The sequence below is a fragment of the Ochotona curzoniae genome, unplaced genomic scaffold, assembly GCF_017591425.1.
Source record: "Ochotona curzoniae isolate NIBS_2020 unplaced genomic scaffold, NIBS_Ocur_1.0 contig_3819, whole genome shotgun sequence".
In the NCBI taxonomy this organism is placed as follows: Eukaryota; Metazoa; Chordata; class Mammalia; order Lagomorpha; family Ochotonidae; genus Ochotona; species Ochotona curzoniae.
The window spans coordinates 49733401-49758365 of record NW_024466004.1 but is presented as its reverse complement, the minus strand read 5'-3'; the positions used below and the strand labels follow the sequence as shown (position 1 = coordinate 49758365).

Sequence of the window (24965 nt, the reverse complement as noted above, 5' to 3'; positions counted from 1 at the left end):
AGCAATGTTTCATGCTAACAAACGAAGCTAAGGTCTCCTATGTGGGCTGGGGCATTGGTCTTACCCATAAAGGTCTTCTGATCTCTACCCTCCAAACCATGATGTCTCAGTCCGCTTGCTTACCTGCAAGTACAGTGACCTTGTTATTGGAAGTTACTCAGGAGTCATTCCTCACTTTCAAGATATTCCTAGGATGGTCTTCCCTACCTGTATCCCCTTGCTGCTTTCCTTAATCAATCCACAATCTTTGTGCCCAGGAGTTCATGGGTTTTCCAGCCCAACCTTCAGAAGCCCAGTGGGTAGTGTGTTGGTCTGGTGCTCTGCCATCCACCAGGATGCCAATCTTCTGGCACATATGCTGGCCGTGTGCCTTACCCCTCCACACATTCAAGATTCAGATCCATTGAAGTCTCCAGGCCTGGTCCACCAGCACACCAGAGCAGTGTGTTGACCTGGGGCTCTTCCTTCTGCTATCCTTATCTTGCTCAGGACCAAACACATGAGGAAATCCCCAGGTTAGTTCCACTTGCCTAGAGGTGAGCTGCCAGGTTTCCACATACCCACAAGTGCTATGCTGCTAGCCTTCTCCCCACCCAAGCCTGCATCCTGAGGCCTCCCTGGGTACCTGTCACCTCCCCAGCTGGCACTCACCAGTGCAGGAGTGTGGCAGTGGGTTGCTGCCTTCCTTCCTACAGTTTTTTTTAAAAAATTCTTTTTCTGACAGTTCCATGATGTCTTTCTCAGTTAATTCTGAGTTTGAAATGGCGTTTTGCTCTCTTGCTGGTGCGTTGTCAGTAACCTTATTTGTGGTGTCTGTGCCTAGGCTGGCTCTGGGAGAGAGCAGTTGTGCTTAGTTAAATTTGTGTCCTGCTTTAGATGAGATTTTTCAAATTTTGGAATTAGTGGGCTAATAGGTTTATAAATCTTAGTGAATTGTTAGATTGACAAATTACTCTAATCCAAACTAGTTTTTCCAGATTTATTAGACTTTAAAAAATGTTGTTAATAACTTCTTTTCTTCCATAAGGGATAATTTGTAGACATTGCTGTTTTATCTTACAGAGACTAGAAAATCACAGCTGGTTCCAAACAAGAATGTGGGGCAAGTTGCTCTTTTCTTTATCTTTCTTAAAGAGGCTGAGGAAAAGCAAGGACTTGTATTTGAGGGGCTGCCTCTTTGTGTGAGAGGCTCTGAATGCCAAATGACATAGCCAATGCAACTGAGCTAGTGAGTGGTTCTGAGAGCATATGAATCGAGGGTTGGGGCTGTGGTGTTCTTGAGCTTCTCTTTGATGTGTTCTCTTTAAGATATTAATTCAAGTTAATATAAAATTCCCATTTCTGTACAGTAAAGTATCCCAATATTGGCAATTTTATGTTAATTTCATAATATTTATAAGGTGCTTACTATGGGTTTTGCTGAGTTTTTGTTAAAGGTTTATGAGTAGTTTACTACCTTGTTTGATATAGATACATAAAGTGACTCAATTCTTTTAATAATAAATTCATTTTATTTTTGATGATGTTTACATTGTTAAGTGGGATGCATGCCAATGTGGGCCTCCAATTAGGCTGAGAAGGGTCAAGAAATGGGGGAAAGTGGATGAGACAACTGGGATCTGGGGGAAGTGGAGAGAGAAGGAGAGAGGGTCTCTCCCATCAGCCCAACTGCATAAGCACCAGGGAATTGGGGATGGCCACTTGATGTCATCCTAGGGTACCTGATGTGGAGTGTGGTCCGAGGACACTGCTTGAGTGGTTTTGATCATTCTGAGATACTATTGATTTTGTTGCTCCAAGGTTAAGAAAATCCTTCCAAGGTCCATTGGCTGACATAATCCACCTTAAAGTCTTGATTCACCCAGACATTTGTCTGGGAGAGATGTCCAATTTGCTCTGCCCTCTGTGGTACTAGACATCCTCTGCAGGGTTCAATGAACTCATTGTCATGTCCCCCATGAGCATCTGGGCATGCTGTCCACCACACAGGCCTCAGCAACTGTGGAGACCAAGTTCTGACACCTGCTCTCCCTGGTCACACCACAAATCCTGTGATCTTCACCATGGTTGGAATTCTAAGTCCAGTGATCCGTAGGGGGTACCCAAAGAAATATCACCAGAAATGACCCCAACCTGACTCCTGTGTATGTGTAAGCCAATGTGGGTTCCTGCTAAGTTCATCATTCACATCAGCCTATGCACACACTGCTGGTTGCAATAACCTGGTCAGTTCTGTCTCCAGTCCTGTCTCATACATAAACCAATGGATGCTGTGACCCAGTCCAATCCTGCCCACCAAACACTGCTCTCATGTACACCAGTGGGAATTACAGCCTAGCCTGAGCAACCCCCAATAACTCCTACTAGGCCTGTAACCTGCCCTGGTCTCCATGCATGCCAGTATATGCAGCAGACTCATCCAGTGTGCCCCACATGCCATTCAGCTCTTGTCCACATCAATAGGTGCTGCAGCCCTGTTCAACTGATGCCACTGTCCAGCCCACACTTCTTCTGGCAGTTGCCACTGCCTGTTCATCCAGGCTCACCTCCAACCTTGCTTCTCATGTATGCCAGTGGGAGTTGCAGACCATCGGAGAGGTGCCCACAGTTTTCATACTGGGCCCACTCCTGACCCCGGATCTTGCATTCTCCAGGTGGTTCTAGGTTATAATCTGATAGGAGTTGCCCCTAGTCTCAGCATTTGCCAGCTGACACTATGACAAAGTCCAACCAGTCTGCATTTACTCTGGCTTATGCATGTACCAGTGGATATGGTCGCTTAGCCGATCTTGGCTTTCCCCTTAATCCAGCTCACATGTAGGCCAACAGGTGTTGTTGCCCTGCCCAACCTGGTTTGCCCCAAGTTCCAGCTGTCACGCTCACCAGCAGGAGCAGTGGCCCAGCAGGGAGCTTCTGTAGCTCCCCTTCTGGGTTCATCTCCGCCCTTCCCTCCATTTCTAGTCATATTTGTTGGTGGGAGGTGTGGCCCAGACTGGAATGGCTTGCCTCACCTTGGCATCCACCAGTGGGTGCTGTAGATTGGCTCACTCCAGTCTATTCCCAGTTCCAGCTCATGCTCATGGGTGATACAGTCTAGCCCAGCCCAGTCAGCCCCAAGCTCTGGCCTAATGTGATCTAACTGGCATTGTGGATCAACACAGCTCATTCTGAACCCCGCCCTGGTTCTCAGATCTGCCAGTGGGTGCTATGAACTGGCCCGGCCTTGCCTGCTTAAAGATCTGATCCACACGTATGCCAGCTGGGTACTGTAACCTGACTTGGTCTTGGCTGCTCCTAGTCTTGGTTCTTGTACTCACCTGCAGTCTGGGCTGCTCCCAGTCTTGGTTCTTGTACTCACCTGCAGGGACTGGGTCCTGACAGATGAGTTACCAAGCTCTTCTATCAGGTCACCTCTCTGTGGCAGATCTCATGCATATAAGAACTGGCGGATTCTTGGATTACCTCTTTTTCTAACAGGTACAGTTGCATTGTCTGATGATCCCACATCCATTCTGATTCTTACTGTTTGGTGCTATAGCCCAGTTATGCCTGGTTCACCCCCAGACCAGCTGTCACCTCGTTAAGTGGGTACAAAGGCATAGCCCAGTCTGTCCTATACCTATCCTGGCCCTTGTGAGCTCTGGCAGGTGCTGGAGCCTAGCCCAGTTTGCCACCTCCCAGGCTCTGTCCACACCTCTGCTGAGAGATATGGCAGCTATGTCCAGCCCAGTTGCTCTCCCCATTCCACCTCCTTTGCTCACTATTGGGAACCATAGTGCAGTAGGGGGGGCTCCCCTTAGCTCCCCACCAAGCTTGGTCCCAGCCACAGATCTTGAGTATGTCAGTGGTTGCTCTGGCCTTTGCCATCAGGTGCTGCAGCCTGGCTTGGCCTGGCCTGGCTTGCCTCTAGTCCCAGCTCTTGCTGGTGGGTGCAACAGTCTAGCCTGGCCCAGTCTGCCCACATTCCTGACTTGCATGCAAACTAGTAGGTGTGATAGCCGATCTCAGCATGGCCCACATCCCATCCTGGCTCCTGCACATGCCAGTGCTCTATGACTTGGTCTGCCCCCTGCAGAGCCAACCCACATATCTGATGACAAGTGAAGCAGCCTTGCCTGGCCTGACTAACACCCAGCCCTGACTCATATGTTCACAAGCAGGAACAAGGCTTACCAAGGGAGTTCCCCAAGTTCCCCCACCAGGCCCACTCCAAGACCCAGATCTCATGCATGTGGGTGCTATGAACTGCCCAGCCTTTACATAGCTACCTGGCGGTCTGTCCCCCAGTGTCAGTGTTTGTGCATGCTGGTGGATGTTGTAGAATGACCTGCTCCACACCCAATTCTTGGGTGTGCTTGTGAGTGCTGTAGCCTGGACCAGCCTGTTCCCAACCTCAGTTCCTATAAGTGTTGTTTAATTCCATAGTCATGGCTAGCTCATCCCATCGCCCCTCCCAGCCCTTAAGCAAACCAGCTGATATGACAGTCTCATAGGGGTGATCCCATAATCCCCCACAGAATCTACTCCCAGGCCCAAATCTCTCATGAGTTGGCTAGTGTCCTGGCCTAGCCTAACATGGTGCACCCTCTGTCCCAACACACACTGGTGAGTACTATGGTTGAGCCCTGCCAGGCAGGCCTCCCAGCCATGGCTTTTGTGTGCTTTGGTAGGTGGTGGTTCTTACCAACAATCCCAGTTCATGTCTCCCATGTGGTGTGGGCACTGACCCAGCCCAGAAAGGTCCTCTTACCACTCAGCCTTCTCATTTACCTGTAAGTGCAATAGCCAGGTTGGTGGAAGTCCCCCAGAAGTTACTCCCCACCTGTCAAATTCTCCTCTTACAGTTCTCTCTCCCACACATCTCCAGACTCACTTCCTGAGCAATCCACTGCCCTCCAGGCCCACAGAGTCCCAAGCCTGTTCCTCTGGTGGTATGCTGTGGAAGCCTGGGGCTCTGCCTGCCGACACTCCATATCAGAAGACTAATATGAGTCCTGGCTACTTTGCTTCCATTCCAGCTTCTTCCTAATGCAATCTGGGAGGAAACAAGATGACTCAAGTGCTTGTACTCTGCCCTCCATATAGAAGACCTGGATATAATTCTGGGCTCCTGGCTTCAGCCTGGCCCAGCTCAGCTCAGCTGTTGTGTGTACCCTTTCAAGTATGTGAAAATAAGTCAGTAAACAATTAAAAATGCTTGGATTTCAAAATTTTTACACCAAAGTAAACTCATATCCTCTAATTCCATTTTGCAGGAACCCTTTGAAGCACCCTTATATTTAACACCTAGAAATTTGTTAGGTTAAATTCTCATCTCCTAGCCCTAATTCATCGCCTTTACACAGACTTAAGCATTATCAGTCATGCTGTTTTTGTAAAAGAGTGATTATGAAGGATCGCTGATAAAACATCATTTTATTTAGAACATTTATAATTTTCCTAGGACTCAGATAGGAGCTGCTGAGTTTCCTAGAAGGCTATTTTTTCCTTTGATTGATTGCTAAATGTATAGGGCCTGTGAAAGAATCTCTTTTTTATTTCCTCCAGGGATTTTTTTTTTGTTCAAACAGAATTTATTGTTTCTGAAACACTAAAGTCTTGCTAATACGGGCTGATGGCCAGTTGTGGAAATAGTCTCATTGTGTTGAACTGGATGACATAATGGTGTCCATTAAGGTGAGATTCTGTTTGTACTTTTAAAACCAAGTCTCCTGTCACTTTTTACATCTCACAAAGAATAGAAACATATTCTAGTAATGTAATGTAATCTTATGTCTCTTATGTCTTCCTACTGAAAACCATTATAAAGGTGGTGTCTTTGGGTTCAAGCTTATTTGCAGATTGCTGCTGTTCCTGAGTCATTAATTTTGCTCTTTCTGTTTGTGATCACTTGAATGTGTTCTGGTAACAGAAAGTAAGAACCTATGAGATTCACTTCTTTCAACACCTACCATTAACTGATATTGGTGTTCAAATACTCAACAAACGAAGAACTGCCGTTTTTCAGGTGTAACCAAATGTGGCAAAAAGTTCTTCACTGCATTTTTCACAAGCCATTAAGAGACTAAGTATTGGAAGTCATGGCATTCAATTTTGCTGTTGAACTCTAACTACAATCCTGGCAAAGGGAAGTATTTGTTGTGTTGGATATGGGTAATAGACTCCCACAGGGTTACAGCTTAGAAATGCTGGAAGAATGAAGCCTACCAAAGGGAGGGCAGAGGCGGTGTCAATTTCATTCCTCCAATTAGAGTAGTTAAAGGAATAGCTAAGTGCAGGATAGTGTTTTTTTGTGAAGGCTAATTGAAATCTGGAGGAAATATTTAGAGTCTTTACACAGCATTTTATAGCAGGATCTCTTTTCTATTTGTATCTCTGCTTGGTTGACTCAATAGGACTTTCATTACAAACAAATTTCTATTATTAGGTTCAGTTTAATTTCTGTTTCTCTAATTAATAGGATGATAAGAAATGTTTTAGAGTGTATTCCTCTCTCTGGCAACCTAGGGGTGGTTTATGCAGTAACTCAGCAAGTATTCTCTAACTCTTACTATCTGCCAGGGTTTGTGTTAGCATTACTTACGATCAGAAGAGACAAAGCATTTACCCAATTAGAGCATACCTGTTAGTGAAAAGACATTATGTGGAAGCAACTAAAATGCCAAACAAACAAAAAATCAATACAGCAATGTTATCAGAGGTGGGTACGGTCAAGAAAGGCCTTTCTGAGAGTGGTCCTGAAGGAAGAAGGGAGTCATTCAGATTCAAATCTGCAGGGAGAGCACTTCTGGGAGAGGGAAAGAGATGTAAAGGCTCTGTGGAAAGCAGATTGGCTTGCTGAGGAGCAGAGATGGCATGATGGCTGTTGCAGGGGGAGGAAGGGAAGACTTGGGGAGATGACGTAGAGCAACAGAAAGGATTGTTGTATTTGTTCTTGAATACTTTGGGAAGTTATTGGACAGTCCTGAACACAGACAGTGTGGTACAATGTGTGATAGGAAAAGATCATTCTCATTAGTTTACAAAATAATGTAGAAGGTGGAAATAGGGACAGGGAAAAGAACTTGGAAGTGATTTTAATTGTTTAGGTGAGGGAAGGTGATGATGAAGAGGGAGGTAGTGGTAAAAGGTCAACTTTGGGATATACTCTGAAAGTAGACCTGCAGTAGAATTTGCAAATGGATTGGATTTGAGATGTGAGCAAATGGAAGCATTCCTAAACAGGTCCTGAGCCACTTGGATGAATGGAAGGGCTGACTTTAGGCCCACTGACCTAACAGGTTCTGTCAAGCCTCAGTGACTTCATAGGTTCCATCCTGAGTTGAGTGTGAATATTCTTACCTTTGAGATGTTTGTTTTCAGAGTAAAAACAGTACATGGTTGGTTGGATTTAGGTGTCTGTAAAGCGGGGAGGTTTGAACTGGAGATGGGTAATCAACACCTAGAATTTAAGCCTAATAGAATGAATTACACTAGAGAGTTAACAGGAAAGAGAATGAGCCTGAAGATGTGGCCAAGCAGCTCTGTAATGTTTCAGTGTCTTCAGATATCAGAGTGCCCAAAAGCAGGTTTATATATAGGAAGAAGATAGTCAGAGGTGGGCGAAGGGGTAGTTTGATGCAAGAAAATGAGTGAAGTTAAGCATCAGGGAAAGTGCAGTTGAGCTTTGGCTTTTGAATATTCCTTCCCTTTTCAGGGATTTCTAAGTTTCCTGTGTCCCCTTTCACCTGACTGTTAGGCTTTCTCATCCCACACAACAACTGCTCCAGTTCTTGAAGTACAGCTCGTGAATGTAGCATCAGCACCACTAAGACCTTGTTTAACAGGTGAAGTATTGGAGGGTTTGTAGTGTTGAAGAGGTCTTTTGGGATGTCCTCATCCTGTATTTAGATCCCTGGATTGGAGTCCTGCCTGACCTGTTTTGTTTCTGGCTTCCTGGTGTGCCCTGGAAGGTGGTGGGTTTGATGGCCTGAATGTTTGAGTCCCTGCCACATATGTGGGAAACCTGGATTGAGTTCACAGCCACTGCCTTTGGTCTGGCCAAGCCTTGCTACTCTGGGCATCTGGGGAATAAATCAGTGAGTGGAGATCTCTTTGTCAGTTAGCTTCTTTCACATGATTAAATGTAAATGAATTTCAAAATTGCCAAGTCCTGGGTTGTATCCTAGACCTACACGTGAGAAACTATGAGGGGTGGAAACAGGTAGGCTATATTATAACAAGTTCTTCGGGGGCATTTATGCATGATGAAGTTTGAGAACCACTACTTCAGGAAATGGAGCTGATAAATCGTATGAATGAAAGTTAGCAGATGAGTCATATAACCATTATCAGGGCCATTTTTTAAAGTCAAGTAAATAAATAGATTTTCAGCTTCAGCCATCAAACTCTGCTGAGACATCTTCAGAAGCTTCTCTAGCTCCAGAAAAACAGGCTGCTGTCTAATCTGTTTTTGGTCATAGGTGCCATTTATAACTACATACTCAATATAGTATTATATAAGCTCTCTGACTCCAAAGATATTGACAATGAAAATCGTGGCATTTCTTGGGCAATCCAGAATCTCCAGCAAGCATTCAGAACTTTTGCTTAAATACAACCTATCAGGAAATTTAAAATAATGTCTGAATACTGAGGCACATTGACATGATGATGATTGACATTTAAATGAATTGTGAATTTGTATTCTCAAAATATATCTCAAATTTATCTTAGTCACTTTAATCATAGAGTTTAATGTATATTTAGTCAAGCATTACAGTTGTAAGAGCTTAAGGAGATTAGAAATAAATGAATCCAATTAAATAATATGTCTGAGATCTGGAATGTTATGAGCATGAATGAACTGTTTGCATAGCAACTGTAAAGAAACCATTAATGATTAACTATCTAGAAGATGTTTAATCAAGAATAAATGTTATAGGACATATTGAAAGACATTAAAGTTAACCAAACAAGGCTTGTGCATTTGAAAACATTGCATCACATTATGTTTTTGCTGTTTTTTTCCTGAGTGTTTGAAGTTTGAGGTTCTACTTTTGTATAATCAAAAATACCTTTCATTGTACAGAAAAACCCAGAACTTACAGCAGTTCCAAAAGGTTTGGCCATATGGAATCCTTCCACATGAGACTCTGTGGGGGGAATTTGGGGACTCTTTGGCATTGAGCATGGAGTCTAAATTGTCCTGCTATGAATGTTTATGTTCTTAGGATTTGTGTAGGATTGGAAATAAGAAATGTCCTTCTTTCATTTACTCCGACAGAGGGCATTTTTAGAGGTAGGATTCAGATTTGTTGAGAATCTAAATAACCATATGAGAAAGCTGTTCCTGTGAGACCATAGCATCAAACAAACATGAGATGTTGGTGCTGGAATCCCCCATTATTTAGCTATTTTATGTCTTGGAGGGGTTCTCTTTGCAGTATTATTAATCTGAAAGGAAGAGAGACAGGGAGGGAGAGGTCAAAGGGGATTGGAGGGTGGGGTGAAGGAAGGAGAGAGCAATCCATCACTCAGTGGTTTACTCTCCAGAAGCCTGCAGCAGCTAGTTTGGTTGAGGTTGAAGCCAGCAGCCAAGAACTCAGCCCAAATTGCCATATGGATGCAGAGACTCAAGTTGGCATCACCTTCTATCAGAGTGCATATTTTCAGGAAGCTGCAATTGCAAACAGAGTCAGGACTTGAACCCAGGCATTTTTTAGGGAATGTGGATTTTTCAAGTGTGTCTTAAGCACTGTTTCAAATGCACTCTCAATGACTCTGAAAGTTCTATAGCACAGACATCAGCTTACTACATGATGAAGGGGGTACAGACAGAGACAGTATAACGGGGTGGGAAAGAATGAACAAAAGAGAGAGCTGCTGGATTCACATCTGTTCATCTTATTTCCTATTTGTTGCAAATTTAGGAAGACAAATTTGGTTAGTGTTAATAATGTTTTTTGCTGTATTTGATTCTTCTAGAAGTGGATTAAAATAAAATTTTCATATTGTAGGAGAGGCTTCTGATTATTTTTAATGTATTCTTTTAAGTATTTATTTTAAGACACACAGTAAGGGGGAAGGAAGACAGAGACTCACAGATCTCCCATCAACTGGTTACCTGCTACAGTCAGTGGTGGCTTAACCAAAGTTAGGGCCTGGAAGTTCAGTCTAGGTCTCCCACCTTGTTAGCAAGAATCTAAGTACATGAGCAAAATTGCGAATGGAGCTGGGATATGAACTCATACAAACAATATAATATTTAGGGCTCCCATGAGGCATGTTAACATTTATGCCAAACAGCTACCACTAATTTACATATTTTTGAAAGGAGGAAGCACATTTTGTGTTTGATTTGTGCTGATTTGAAGACACTAAAAAACAGGATTTGAGCTTTAGACCTGAAAATCACAAATATATTTAAAACTAGTTACAAAATTTGGAATGAATTTCTGAGCTCACATTGAAGTTACTTAGAGTAACAATTATGATTCCCAAATTATGAATTACTTCACTTGAGCAATGATAAGTGCAATTTATAATTCATATGCAATGGAATTTAAGAAACTATGAGACGGGACTTCCTTTTTAAACGAATTGTACTGTTATGTTCTTTATAGAAAACTTAAGATTACATAGTTCATTTGAAAATTTTCAGAGACATAATAAGGGTGGGAAATGGATCAGAAGTTAAGTGAAACTTGCAGGCACTGAGAGAGAACTCTGACATTTTGGACATTTAAAAATTTAAAAGTAATATGCTGAGAAGTTGATTCTATGGGAAAGGAAACTTAGTAGTGCTTTCTTTGCTATAATTTACAACGAAATAGAAGGAACCCTGGGAATATAAAGAAAAGAAGTTGTTGAGCCCTTTCTGAACGCAGCTCTTAGACCGCTGGGCCATCCTGACATCTAAGCCCTTTCTTTTATTTCTTTTTTAAAGATTTATTCATTTACTTGAAAGGCAGAGTTAGAGAGAGAGAGAGAGAAAGAGAGTGAGAGAGCACAAGAGAGATATATTTCATGTGTGTTGTTTCACTCCCCAAATGGATACATGGGCTCCATGCTGAGCTGAGTCAAAGCTAGGAACCAAAAGCCAGAAGCTTCATCAGGATCTCCCATGCGAGTTAACCACTTGAGCCACCTTCTTCTGCTTTTCCCAGGCTATTAGCAGAGAGCTGGATTGGAAGTAGGGCAGCCTGGACTCCGATTGTTACCAGTCTGGGAAGCTGGCATTGCAGATGGTGACTTTATCTCCTATGCCACAATGCCCATCTGGTGAATTGTTTCAGTATGAAGTAGCTGAAATTTGCCTCAGTGTTTTCCTGAAGAAATGCTCTATTTTTTTTTCTTGGTGACAAAAGTCAATGTGCTTTTTATGGAAAAAAAATAGAATAATATAGAGAGATACTAAAAGAAGAACAAAAATAATTTTTATACTGCTTTCCAAATATCCACTGATAACATTTTAGGTTTTTACCTTTTACCATGCATATGTAGTACTTGTTAAGTTAAAGGAGATAATTTTTCATTTAATCATAATGCTTTTCACGTTAATAGACTCAAATTTAATGAGTGTTTAACATTTTTCACATAAGTATACTATAGTAATTCCTTTATTGTTGGTTCTTGTTTTCCAATTAAATATAAGAAATTATGCTGTGATAAGCAGACATAGAGAATTTTTAGTATATATTTTTATTTTGAATTTTTGAATTATGTGGTACAATTTCATATAGACTGGGATTTCCCCCTAAACTCCCACCCCCGACAGATTTTACCCATTTTACTACAGTGGTAAAGTCCTTCATAAGGAATCATAATTTTAAAGGACTTTATTTAAGAAAGAGAGAGAGACTTATTTTCAGTCCACTGGTTCACTTCTTTTTCTGTGTTTTAAAGATTTATTTTTATTGGAAAGTCAGATATACAGAGAGGAGGAGAGAGAAAGATCTTCTGTCTGTTGATTCACTCCCCAAGTGGTCACAGTGGCTGTAGTTGAGTCAATCTGAAGCCAGGAGCCCAGAGACTCTTCCAGGTTTCCAAGTTGGGTCCCAAGGTGTTGGGCTATCTTCAACTGCTTTTCCAGACCCACAAGCAGGGAGCTGGATGGGAACTGGGGCAGCTGGGATTAGAACCAGTTCCCATATGGAATCCTGGTGCATGCAAGGCGAGGACTTTAGCTGTTACGCTACTGTTGCGGGCCCTGGTTCACTTCTTGAAAGCTTGCAATAGCCAGAAGGCTGGAAACGGGAGTCGGGGAAGCAAGTACATGAATCATCTGTTTCTTTCCTAGGCACATTAGCAGGAAGCTATCAGAAGTAAGGCAGCTGGGACTTGAACTGGCATGCCAAAATGTGATGTCGAGATTGAAAGTGATGGATTAATCCACTGTGCACAATGAAGGTTCACTGTGTATAGACCTTTGATATTTTTCTTCAATTATTTTTAATACCTTAAAAAATTTATTATTATTGTTTTAAATTGGAAAGTCAGATGTACAGAGAGGAGGAGAGACAGAGAGCAAGATCTTCTGTCCATTAATTCACTCCTCAAGCGGTGACAACAGCTGGAGCTGAGTTAATCTGAAGTCAGGAGCCAGGAGCCTCTTCTGGGTCTCCTAAATGGGTGCAGGGTCCCAATCCTTTGGACTGTCCTGAACTGCTTTCCCAGGCAACAAGCAGGGAGCTGAGTGGGAAGTGGGCCACTGGGATTCTAACCAGCACCCATATGTGTGTTCAAGGTGAGGGCTTTAGCTGCTGAGCTACTACACTGGGCCCTCTTCAGTTATTTTTATGACACTCTCTATAAATTTTACTCTTTACTTTCTTACTAATATATAAAAACTTACCACTTATATCATTTTATCTTCATTAATTTATCATCGTATAAGAAATATTTACCAATTTCAAAGTGAAACTAGAATCTGTCAATTGTTTTAATGCATATAGAATATTGCTTATGATGCTATATCTGAAATATTTCTTAGTAATTTTTGCATTGTCATCATTCTTTTGTTATCTTTTGGTCATGAAGTTATTGTTCTTATTAATGTTTTATAGAAATTATATCTCTGTGAAATTAAAGCACTATTCCTCCTAAATTCTTCAGTGTAATTGTAATAGTTAAAAAATAATGGTTGAGTATAAAATACTAAATATCTATTTAGTATTCTGCTTTGCTGAAGTATTAAATAAAGTATGCCTGGATTATAAACTGATAAGAGTGCATATTAATGTTCAGAATACTAAGGCAATAAGATATTATCTTAATTTAAGACTTCACAGAATTTCAGAATTATCATTAATTATACTCAAGGCATTAAAACAATCTCTCATGTTGGGGGTGACATTGTGGCATGGTTAGGAAGCTACTTGTAATGCCAGTATCCCATTTGGGTGCAAGTTCAAGTCCTGGCTCTTCCACTTCTGGACCAGCTTTCTAGTGATGATCTAGGGAAAGCAACAGAGATGGTCCAAGTGCCCAAGCCTCTGCAACTTGTGGGATTCCTGAGTGGGACTCCTGCCTCCTGCCTCGCTTGGCCTTGACCTGGTCATTGTCACCTTTGAGGAGTGAACCACTGGTTGAAAGGTGGATCTCTCCCTATATGCCTTTCAAATAAATAAATCTTAAAGAAGCTTCTCATGTAAATTTGCGTACTTAGCATGCACCTATTTCTCCTTTACCTGAGTAGACTTGCCTATTTTGTGAAATTTTGGTGATTTGGATTTGAGATGAGTGCAACTTAATTTTAATGAGAATTACTTTGTCAAGCACTTTCAGTGAGCACCAGTTCTACTCAAGATACGGTATGAGACCATAGATAAAAGATGTTATGAGAAAGGCAATTTATAAAGTGTTTGTCCAGATATGATATTCATTGATCACACTGTGAGAGAATATGTTGGAAGTGTCAAAGGAGGGGTAAGGGAACTGAGTGCTATACAGCTGGGGAAAGTCACAGAGTGAGGAAATAAAGTTAGATGCAGTGCAGTGGCAGGCCTGGAATGAGCTGGAATTAGTTTTTTGCCTTCCTTTTTGGGAATTACTGTTTGCCTGTTGATTGTATCTATGTCTCCCCTTCATGAAATCCCAGTGTGATATTAAACTTTGTGTTAAGCCATTCTATACCCTTTTGGCACTATCATGCCATAGCACATGATCTGAAATCTTCAAAATAGAAGAGAAAGATGGTTTCCAGGAAGAGGCAATGTTTATGTAAAATCAAAGATTTTTGGCAGACCCCCTAAATTTGCCAAATCAAATGGAGGAAACTATAAGGGGCAGACAGAAATCCACTTATTAGTGTGAGACTATTACATTTCCAAGGTTGCCTTAGTCTAATTTCCCAGCAGATTGTTTTGAGTCTGTGAGCCCCTCACAGTGTGGAATCCTCCTTATCAGCTCTCTCTGCTGGGCTCCCCAGGAGCCTGAAAATGAAACATAAAGCAGGTCTCTCTGATGTAAAGGTTTACCCAATGGCCAGGCAGCGACGCTGCCAGAATATAAAGGAGGTCATGCACTTCGTGTAACAGTGACTCTAGAATCCAATTAAAAAGTTTAGTGTAAGGCACAGTCATTCCCACTTAATCCGATCACGGTTTAATGCAATCCTCTGCTTATTTCAATCAGCGCCTTTGGAGCCAAATCAATTGTATATCTTTGTTTCCACGTTTTTCTGGGTAATTTGATCACCTTCAGCTGTTTGAAAAAAATGCTCAATTGTGAAATTTGGCAAGGTCTTTTTAAGAATTGCCACATAGCATAAAGTTAACAAAGGAGTTTCAGAATGGCCAGAAGATTCAAAATTGACATGAAAGAAGTAAAATTTTAACCATTTAAAATGAGAGTGGAATATACTGTAGTGCAATTGAAGGGAAAAAATTTTTGCAAATAATTTTGACTCAGCTGATAAAACACTGTTGATTGCTTCTCTGTACACTCATTCCAGCCCATTTGAAGGCAATAAATATGTTAGTGTGGCTGTTGACATTATGGAGGGCTGTATCCCAGCTGAAATAATAGAAATACTATCAGTGTATTTCTCTGAAGCTGATACTACCTTCAGTGGTGAACATGTCTTCCCTCAGCTCTGCAAGTATATCACACTGGACTTTCCACATCACAGGATTGATACTGACCTAATATGAGTAGTTGTGGCATATTGCTTAAGGAAAAGCTGAGGCAGGCCAATGATGCAATGACCTCCATTTTTTCTATTAAAATTTGAGTTATTCCAAATATGTACATGACTATTATAAAGTTTAAAGTAGACTCAGATGGTTAGTTCTGCAAATTGAATGATTTCTGACTGTCCATAATGAAATAAGAGGATTACTTTGGTCTGTGCAAATATGGGTTAGATTGACAAGCTGCAAGTCCTAGTGATTGCAAATTACCCATTTCATTTTACTTTTAGTGCTGAGGTGCCTGAGGATATCTGAAACTCTTATACAAATCATTAAAAGGAGAAAATGTACCCAAATGCAAATTGTTTTCAACAGCTTTTTGAAGAACTCGCCAAGTGGCACATGCCACAGTTCTCCTTTTGATAGGCTAGACTTGTCTAAGAGACTGAGATACTATCTATGGAGCCCCAGACAGGGTCTATGGGGGCAGTTTTTAAGAAAGTGTTAACTGCATAGGAGGGCAATGTCCTTAGTTAAAATCAGCTAAGTCAGTATTTTATTTTGTCTTGCTCTGGAGGGAAGCATTAAACAAATGACTTTATTAAGCATACGTATAAGTTGAGGACATACATGATAGCAGAATATGCCCCATTCATGAAAAGAGAGAAGAGCCAGATTTTTCTTTGTTTTTCAGTTTGGAAGAGGGAAATGAAACTCATAATGTGATTCTCATCAGCATCCAGCCCTTTAAGCTATACAATTGAAATGCTCAACTTAATAGAATTCTAAAAGTAAAACAAATGCTTTGTTGTTAGTGAATTTGCCATTCAGAGTTGCTCTTGGCAGCACATCAAGCACACTTGAAATGTTTTTAAGTGGGTATTTTTTTATTGTGCTTTTCATCATTACACATCTTTTGAACTGTTGGAGTTTTCAATGGAGAAACAGGAATACTGACTTCCTTTGAGAGTGACCATGTTTCTCTAAGGCCTTCATTTGATAACTTAACAAAAAGGAACTTACCCTAATAAGTATTTTGGCCGTATGACAGTAAGAGTCTAGAGACTAAAATGCAACAGAGAATTAAAATAAATGTAGGGTACAAAGATGTACAGTAGGAAATGTAAGTACAAATGTTAGTGTTTGGAAGTTAAGAAATTTTTTTTTTGGCATTTACTATATTCTGGGTACTTTATTGTCATTTTTCTATATAATATTTGATCTAAACCTCACCACATCTTTGTGAATTACGAAGAGAAAATTGAGGCCTAGGTGGGTTGTTACACAATAAGAGGCAGAGGGTCTTAAACCTTGATTTACTTAACTTAAAAGTCTTATGAATTTTGGTGAATTCTGTATGTGTGCATATATGTTCATATATATATTTATCTGCTAGTTTAGTTCATTTTTTAAAAAATTATCTTTTAATAATCTTACTTAGTTGATTAGGGTACCAAGGGTCAAGGGTTACAGGGTAAAGTGGCTAATACTATTGTTCCCACACTAATATCATTTTTCCCTGTATTTGGGTTCAGGGGAGAAACAAAGGGAAAAGCCCCAGCCAGCCTCCTACCCATCCTAGATCCCCAACATGAGGAGCGCTCCAAGGCTCCTGCTCAAGCAGTTTTGATAGTTCAACAGTTCTGGATTCCTGCCAATCTCGCTGTTCCAATTGCAATGAAACCTATTCAGAGTCCGTTGGCTGACATAGTCTCTTCATGGTTGGGGTTCTGAGATCAGCAGTTCACTTGGAGGGATCTCTAAAGAAACTTCATCTGAGATGATCCTAGACCTGATTCTTGTATGAGTTTGCTAGTACAGGGTCCAACACCGTCTGTCGCGCCAATCAGCTTATGCACATGCTGGTTGTTGCTATTGCTGGGTCAGTTCTGTTTCCAGCCCCGTCTTCCTCGTGAACCAACGGGTGTTGCAGTCCAGCTCCATCCTGCCCACTTCATACTCGGTCCTCATGCAAACCAGTGGAAACTACAGCCTGGTTGGGGCGACTCCCCATAACCCCCACCAGTTCTGCCCACTACCCTGGTTCCCATGCTTGTCAGTATGTATCGCAGGATTGTCCAGTCTGTCCCACATCCCATTTAGCTCTTGTATATGTCAATACCACTCTCACTGGACAGCATGAAAGCCAGGACAGGGGCAGAGGTGGCTAGACAGAAAGGCAGTAAGTGTGTGGGCTGGATAGTAGGTTGGTTGGGTTGAACTAGGCTTCAATGCCCATTGACATGTATAAGAGTTTAGTTCATTTGAAAGGCAGACAGACAGAGATCTCCTGTCTACTGCTTCTCTCTTGAATTCTTTCACTAACTAAAGCAGGGCAAAGTTGAAGCTGGGTGGCAGGAATTCAATATGGGTCTCTTATGTGATGGGATCCAACTACTCGTGCCATTGCCTGCTGCCTTTAATGTTATCTACTAGTAGAGAAAGCTGGAGTGAAGAATGGAACTTAAACTTAAACCCCAAATCTCTTAAATCAAAATCTCCTAACCATTAAATCAATAACCTGCCTATATATTTTTATATATAAAACTTCAACATCTTATTAATTTATTGATAGTATATGTAGAACCGTTTTTATATTGATTAAAATCTTTATGTGATTTGTATAATTTTAAGCCATTTATTGATTTAGTGTCTTATTTAAATTTATTCAAAATATTATTTAAAATTTGACTTAAAAAAATTTTTTTTGAGTATGTCTACCCTTGGAAGCTTTGCAACATTTTCTGTAAAACTTTTTCAGTAGTTGAACTGTCAACGTCTTGGATCTGAAAGTGGGTAAGAGAAAAATGAATCTTTGTTTACTCCCTACTTACAGCCATGAAATCCATGTGCTGAAATGTTTCATTAAGAATGGGATTACAAAACTGTTTGACCATATTTTCTGGGAAACACAACTTTGATTCTTAGTCTAGGTTCCGCCACACAGGGATTGAACAAATGCTCTGATGAACAGAGAGAAAAAGTATTTGACACAGGAGATACCCAAGGGTGGAGGCCCCCCTCCTGTCAGCATTCAATGCTTGACTACTCCCTGCTGCCACAGGGCTGGTGAATCTGAGAATTCACAGATCATTGAAGTCTTTTTTCAACAGAGAAAGACTATTTGCTGGGTTGCAAGTTATTTACATTCTTTTGGAGAAAATTATTCTTTCTTAATTGCATCCTTGTTATCATCTTCCTCCTCTGTCAGTGGTAACATTGTGCAAATAGCCTTGGAATACAACAGTGTCATCTTGACTCACTCTTTGGAAGTTAGAGAGCACTTGGTCAAGACATAGTCATTTGTAAAAGATTAGAGGAGAAAAAGTTTCTGGATCTCTCCCAACTTCTCTCAGGAACTGGTTCTGGTGTCTTCTTCACAGGAGGCAGTGACTTGACCCTTCTGTTCACTGATGTCTCCCAGTCTCTAGGACAGGGCTCCACAAGGAGGAGGTACTCAGCAAACAGGAACTGATCTATGAGCAGTCAGGAGGGCTTTACAGAGCCACGAGGGGGATATCAGATGATTCTTTGTAGGAAGTTTATAGTCATGGTTTGAGGGAGGAAAAGAGCTCAACAAAGTGTGAGGTTTATTTGGGGAGAACTATTTGGAAGAAGTAAGGACCTGCTGAAGGAAAAGATTGAAATATTGTTATGAACATAAGGCAGGGGCCACATTTTGGGGGCAACTAATTTCTGAATGATGAGTGTTCAAACCTGTATTATTATTAGAAGGAGTTGGTAGAGTGTGAAGAGACTAATGACACACTTTTGATGCGACTTGGAAAACAAGTTGCCATATTGATTGCTAAGTTTTTAGGTATGTAGAATATTTTAAACAATTGCATTGAGTCATACCTTACTAGGTAGGACACGAAAATAAACAATTCCTAACTAGGGTATGGAGGATTTCTCTGTACATCCCTTCCAACAGTGTTCTATGCCTCAACGGGTGTCACATGCCTTGCTAAAGGTATAAGCTAGTTTAGACTATCTTAAAATCTGCCAAGTTCAGTAAAAATTATGCTTCAACACAATAAACTGCTAAATACTAAAATGAAAATAGACATGAGACAGCTGAATAGTATCCTATAGCCAATATAAGTAGATAGAAGCCAGTTGTATACAAACTATAATTAAAATGTTAATGGAGTAGTCACAGGATGTGGTTAAGAACTCGCATTTTCTAACATATAAGTCACTCAATACAATGTTGATTAACCCCATAATGTTGTAAACTGTTATTGATGTTATGTTATAGCTTTTAATTGGTCAGAATGATATTCTGCCAGATATGTCTTCAGACCAGAATTGGTCTCCCCAAGAAACTGTTGAATTCAGTTGGGCAATAAGATACTGGACTCTATGCATGGCACATGCTTGCAATGAAGGAAACAAGACTGGATTTGAACTACAATATTGCAATAAGGTGGAGCAATCCACCATGGGGGGAGGGCATGGCGAGGGGATGGGGGAACCTCAGAGCCTATGAAACGTTGTTATAAAATGAAATGCAATAAAAAAAATTTGCATTGAGTGAGTAGATTATAGTCATCCCTCAGTATAAGGGGAATCAGTTGTAGGGTCTACTTTAGGCATCAAAATATGAGGATGCGGAAGTTCCTTACCTAAATGGTAAATATCTTCCTGTATACTTTACACTATCCTTAGGATACTTTCAGAACCCAGTACAATGTAAATGCTAAGGAAAAAATTGCATTGGTTAGGGAATAATGGGAGGAAAATCATGTTCACTAGAGGTGCAATATTTTTCCCTGAAAATTTTTTATTTGTAATGAGTTGAATCCACTGATGTGGAAGCTGGGGATAAAGGAGCCAACTATTTGATACAAAGCCATTGTAATTTGAGGATATGTTTAACTGCACTATAGTTTGTGGCAGTGTTAATATTGGAATCATCTTATTGGCTACTGCTCCCACTCACTTGAGGAACTTGTTACCTGCATCATACTATGTTCCCTTTTTAAATTACTAAATGAAAACTGATACATTAGTGGTATACAATAGGAGATTTTGGTAAACATTGTGTAATGGCTAAATTGAACATATGCATTATTGTTATATATTTATCATTGTTTTTAAGATGAGAACTGTTAAAATCTACTCTTGCAACAATTTTCAAAAACCAAATCATGTTTTTCCTTTTGCCTAGTTTTTTTTAAATGGAAAACAAAAATATTAAAAGCAGGGAAAGATAAATGAATATTTGTAGATCCATTGAATGTGCTTGTCACACACAAACATACATATTAATCATTTAATTAATTTAATTATATATATATTTATTAATCCAAAGAGTATTAAAAAGTATGTCAGTTCTTTTAAAAAGTGAGCCTATTTGAGAATTTCAAGAAAGAAAAAATAATAAAAATAAGGTAGGCACTAGAGTTAGTGTCACAAATTATCTGTCATGAAGACTTTGAACATTTGTTAGAGGTGATTACAAAAAGCTTAGAACTTTCTGACTTCTCACACAAAGAAGATAACGTAGTGTGTTATATGATTCAGTGTTCATGAGATTAAAAAGAAATCAGTTGCCCAAAAGCAACCTGACTAGTTCTGGAAACTGACAGAAAATTCTTCCATGATTCTTCCTAAGACTCTCTGAAACTTTGGAGTGAAAGGGTTCATGTTCTTTCATGAAAACTGAAGAGCTAGACAAGATTTACTGCTGCTGGAAAAGAGGGAGAGGCTGTATCTGAGTAGAGTCAAGATTCTCATCTTTAGCTTCTAGGTATGCCAAGCAGTGTCTCTGAAATCAAGTTCTGAGCTCTGCATTGTGGTGAGGTGAGTGAGACCATTGCCTAAGATGCTAGTATCCCATGGTGGCACCAGTTCTATGACTATCTGCCTGGCTTCCAGTTTAGATCCCTACTAGTGTGCCTAGGAGAGCAATGGAAGATGTCCCAAGTGCTTGAGCCCTAGAATCCACATGAAGATCTGAAAAATACTCTAGACTCTTGATTTTGGATGGGTTTAGAACTGGCTGTTGTGACCACTGGAGAGTGAATCAGCAGATAGATCTCTGTCTCTCCCTCTGTGTAAATTTGACTTTCGAGTCAATCAATTAAAAAAAAAAAAAGAAGTGGAATTCCAAAAAGACTCCTGATCCATTTCATCATTGAATGCAATCATGTGTATCTTTGTTTATTGTTTATTTACTCTCTAATAAAATAATCTCTATGCAAGAGCAGGGTTTTGGATGTCTTTTTTATTCTTACATCTCCATGTAACACAAAATGTGGTATATATTAGGAGTTCAATAAATGTATATTGGGTGAAAGAAGGAATGGAAAGAACTGGTGATAAAATCTACCCTAAAGGGATTGAACTAGCCTGTTGAAAGAGATTTTTCTTTAACTGTTTGTAAGTCTTGTTCCACAGTTAGATAGCTGTAGGAATGTTTGAAAAGTTTACAAAATGACAGACCTCAGAATAAATGGTAGAAGACATATTTGCTGACAGTATTCATACAGCATCTGCTGACCACTGTCCGCTGAGTTCACCCCATGTGGAACACCTTTAGAGTAAATTTCATATGTCATATCTCATCAGTGAGAATACAAAAGCTGAAAGAAATTGAGTAATATAAGTTATGGGTTCAGGTCTTATTTAACAAATAAAGGTAATTAAAACACATTTTAAAGAGAGATTTATTTTTATTGGAAAGGCAGATATACAGAGAGAAGGAGACACAGAAAGCTCTTTATTCTGTTGGTTCATTCGCTAAGTGGCTGCATTGGCTGCAGCTGAGCCAATCTGAAGCCAGGAGTCCGAGCCTCTTCCTGGTCTCCCACACGGGTGCAGGGTCCCAAGGCCTTGGGCCATCCTCTACTGCTTTCCGAGGCCACAAGCAGGGAGTTGGATGGGAAAAGGAGCAACCGGGACACAAACTGCCATCCATATGGGATCCTGGCTCATGCAAGATGAGGACTTTGGCCACTTGGCTCTCTTACCAGGCCCTAAAATACATTTTAAAAACAAGACATTGGAGTATCTTGTAGTTTGGCTAATATCTGTGGCAGTTACATTAACACAAACTGATTAAAAATTAGTATTCTGGAGTAAATTAGGTATTTAAAACCAGTTATATGGCTAACTTTTGTTTGCTTCCCTTTCAAATATGGATTACTATTTTTCTTCATGAGAGAATGCATTGATCCATTTCCGTTGGTGGCTGACTGAGGATTTTGTCTTCCTATCCCACAGAGACACGGAATACAAAGGCCTACAGCTTTCTCTGGATCAGATCTCAGCCTCCAAACCAGCCTTCTCCTATGCCAGCAGCTCCACACCTACCCTGACTGACAACAGGAAGGGGGCCAAATCCCGGCTCTCCAGCTCAAAGTCCAAATCCAGGACTTCCCCTTACCCCCAGGTAAGTGCATTGCTGTTTTGCAGCTCTTTTTATTTGTGAACGTTTGATCTTCAGGTTAAGGAAGTATGAAAATGGTTTGAAATTAATTATCTGGTTTTAATAAATTCGAAATTTCTATGCATCTGGAAGGCTTTCTAAAATTATCTCCTTTCTCCTCCTCTTTCTTTAAAATGACTGTGCTAATAAAAATTTGGAATGGTTTTGTGATTTACTGAGTTTATATAGAGGTCACTAGAGTGTGGTTGCTTTTAGAATTAGAAGTATTGCTCCCCCCTTTTTAAAAAGGATTTAATCCTATATTCTTTTTCTCCAGCAATTATTAGTCAGGTTATGTATTCAGATAACAATGTATAGAAAACAAGAGCTTGATGTGGAACAGTAGAGGAAGTAGAAAATCACAGACAGAGGCAAATAATTAAGGATGTATTTTGTCATGAGACTTGCACATAGATCTACTATTTATGAGAAGGAATGAAATAGATCGGGCTTTCCAGATGGCATAAAAGGTAGGAAAAGCACCTCTTTTCTCATGTTGGTGAGGTACTGAAATGATGATGTCAAAAAGAGGCATTTCAGAAACAATGCAAAGTAACAAAGACAAGTCCTGATTCATGAAAGGAAAAAAAATGTGTTTTTATAATTTACATTTTAAATATATTTTAAAAAAAAAAATGACAACATAGTGGGTGCAGGAATAATTATTTAATTACTTGTCAGAGCTGTGTTATTCTGTTGTTTCATAAGTGCACATTGTTGGGCCCGATGTGATGGCTCCTTGGCTAAATCCCCAACTTGCAAGTGCCAGGATCCCATGAGGGTACTGGTTCATGTCCTGGCTGCTCCACTTTCCATCCAGCTGCCTACTTATGGCCTGGAAAAGCAGTTGAGGCTTAGATCACTTGGCTTGAAATCTTGCGCAGAGACCAAGTTTTTTTCACTGTAGCAAATGGGATAATAGATGTCTGATGCCTAGGTTTTTTCAGAGTTTTGTTAGGAGCAATGAGCCCTTTACTTGTAAATTATAGTGAAGGTCACTGTGGAGTTGGAACTGTTTCTTTTTATTGACCATCTAATAAAAAGCTTTCCTTGTTCTATCCAATGTCTTGAGAAGAAATTTTAGCGTCTCTTTTTACTCTGAATAATGTAATATGCCTTTGGGTCGTTATCTCCTTAAATATGTAGGAGTGATGAGCACATTAATGAAAGAAGAAATAAGTTGGGAAATATTAAGAAGAAGTTTGTGCATTGTTTCTAAAAATTAAGCCATAAAAACAAAATCTCTGTGTTAGATTTCCAAAACCTTATTGTTTAGTCTCCATATTCTTTCATGCTCTAGTGACGGCTGTCTTTTAAGTTACTGTAAACTATTCTTTAAAGAAATGCATTCACTCTCATTATTTTACTCCTGGTGTGTGTGTCAGTGTGGAGGAGTTAATCTGGAAGTTATGAGTGTTTTATAGCTGAAAAAAAATAAAAAACAAATACAGATAAGCAGAAAGTAGGAAAATCTGTCTTTATCTCATTGACCTCTCCAAAATTGTACTTTTTTGTGAAATGTCTGATAGATAAAAATCATGCTCATGTGCAGATAAATGTCCACATAAGATTTCTCTTCAGTCCTTAGAATTTTAGCCGTATGTTTTATTTGAAAAAACAGTCATAAATTAAGTTTACTTAACACTTATGTGCCTCATAAAGATCATTTTAAAATTGTGTTTATTTTAGATAATCATGGTGCTAAGTCAGTTGTTGACTGAGTTTTACTATGTTGGCTGCGTATGCATAGAACTCAGAAATGAAACATGTTCCCTTTGTTTTTACATCAGGAGTTACTGATGCAGATTGACAAATGAATAGGCATTTGCAATAAATCGTCGTGGAGTGAGAGTGTCTTCTGTGTGCATGTTGGAAAAGCATGATATCCATGGCACATTCTTCATTGTATCTATAGAAAGAAAAATTTATCAACAAGCGCATCCATCTTGGCTTCCAAATACTTAGAACCTTTAAAGAAAAAATTAGCTATCCAAAAGTCTTTTTTGGTCAAAGTCATCATTATATTATTAAAGAATAACTAACTTCTAATTTTACTGCATCATTGCTATTGAGTTCCTTTTACTTAGCAGATGCCAGTTGAGTACTTAGAGTGGAAAGATACTAACCTGACCATATAGTTATTGTGTAACAGGTATACACATAGAAAGAAATGAAATATGAAATATTTTTACTGTTTGCAGGATAGCTACAGTGGCAAAGTATACAGAAGACTGAATGCTCAATAGCTGTCAGTAGTGGGTACTCTGGTTTGGCTGACTAGGGTTTTGCTGGGTGGCCTGGCCTTGAGTGTAGGACTCAGGTATGTGGATATAAAGGAGTGAAGAAAGGGTTTAAGACTGAGAATATGAGGAAAGACAAGAACACACAATTACTGTGCTTGGGACTGGGCATGAAGC

At 40.0% G+C, this 24965-nt stretch overlaps 1 protein-coding gene across 1 annotated transcript in view; it reads left to right on the top strand.

The window, feature by feature from the left end:
• The window catches only part of SIM1 (SIM bHLH transcription factor 1), an 80036-nt gene that overhangs the window by 35261 nt on the left and 19810 nt on the right, over nucleotides 1-24965 (top strand). Inside the window, exon 9 of the mRNA XM_040983110.1 lies at nucleotides 22344-22512. Coding sequence (XP_040839044.1) covers nucleotides 22344-22512 — 169 coding nt within the window. The remainder of the gene's footprint in view (nucleotides 1-22343; nucleotides 22513-24965) is intronic.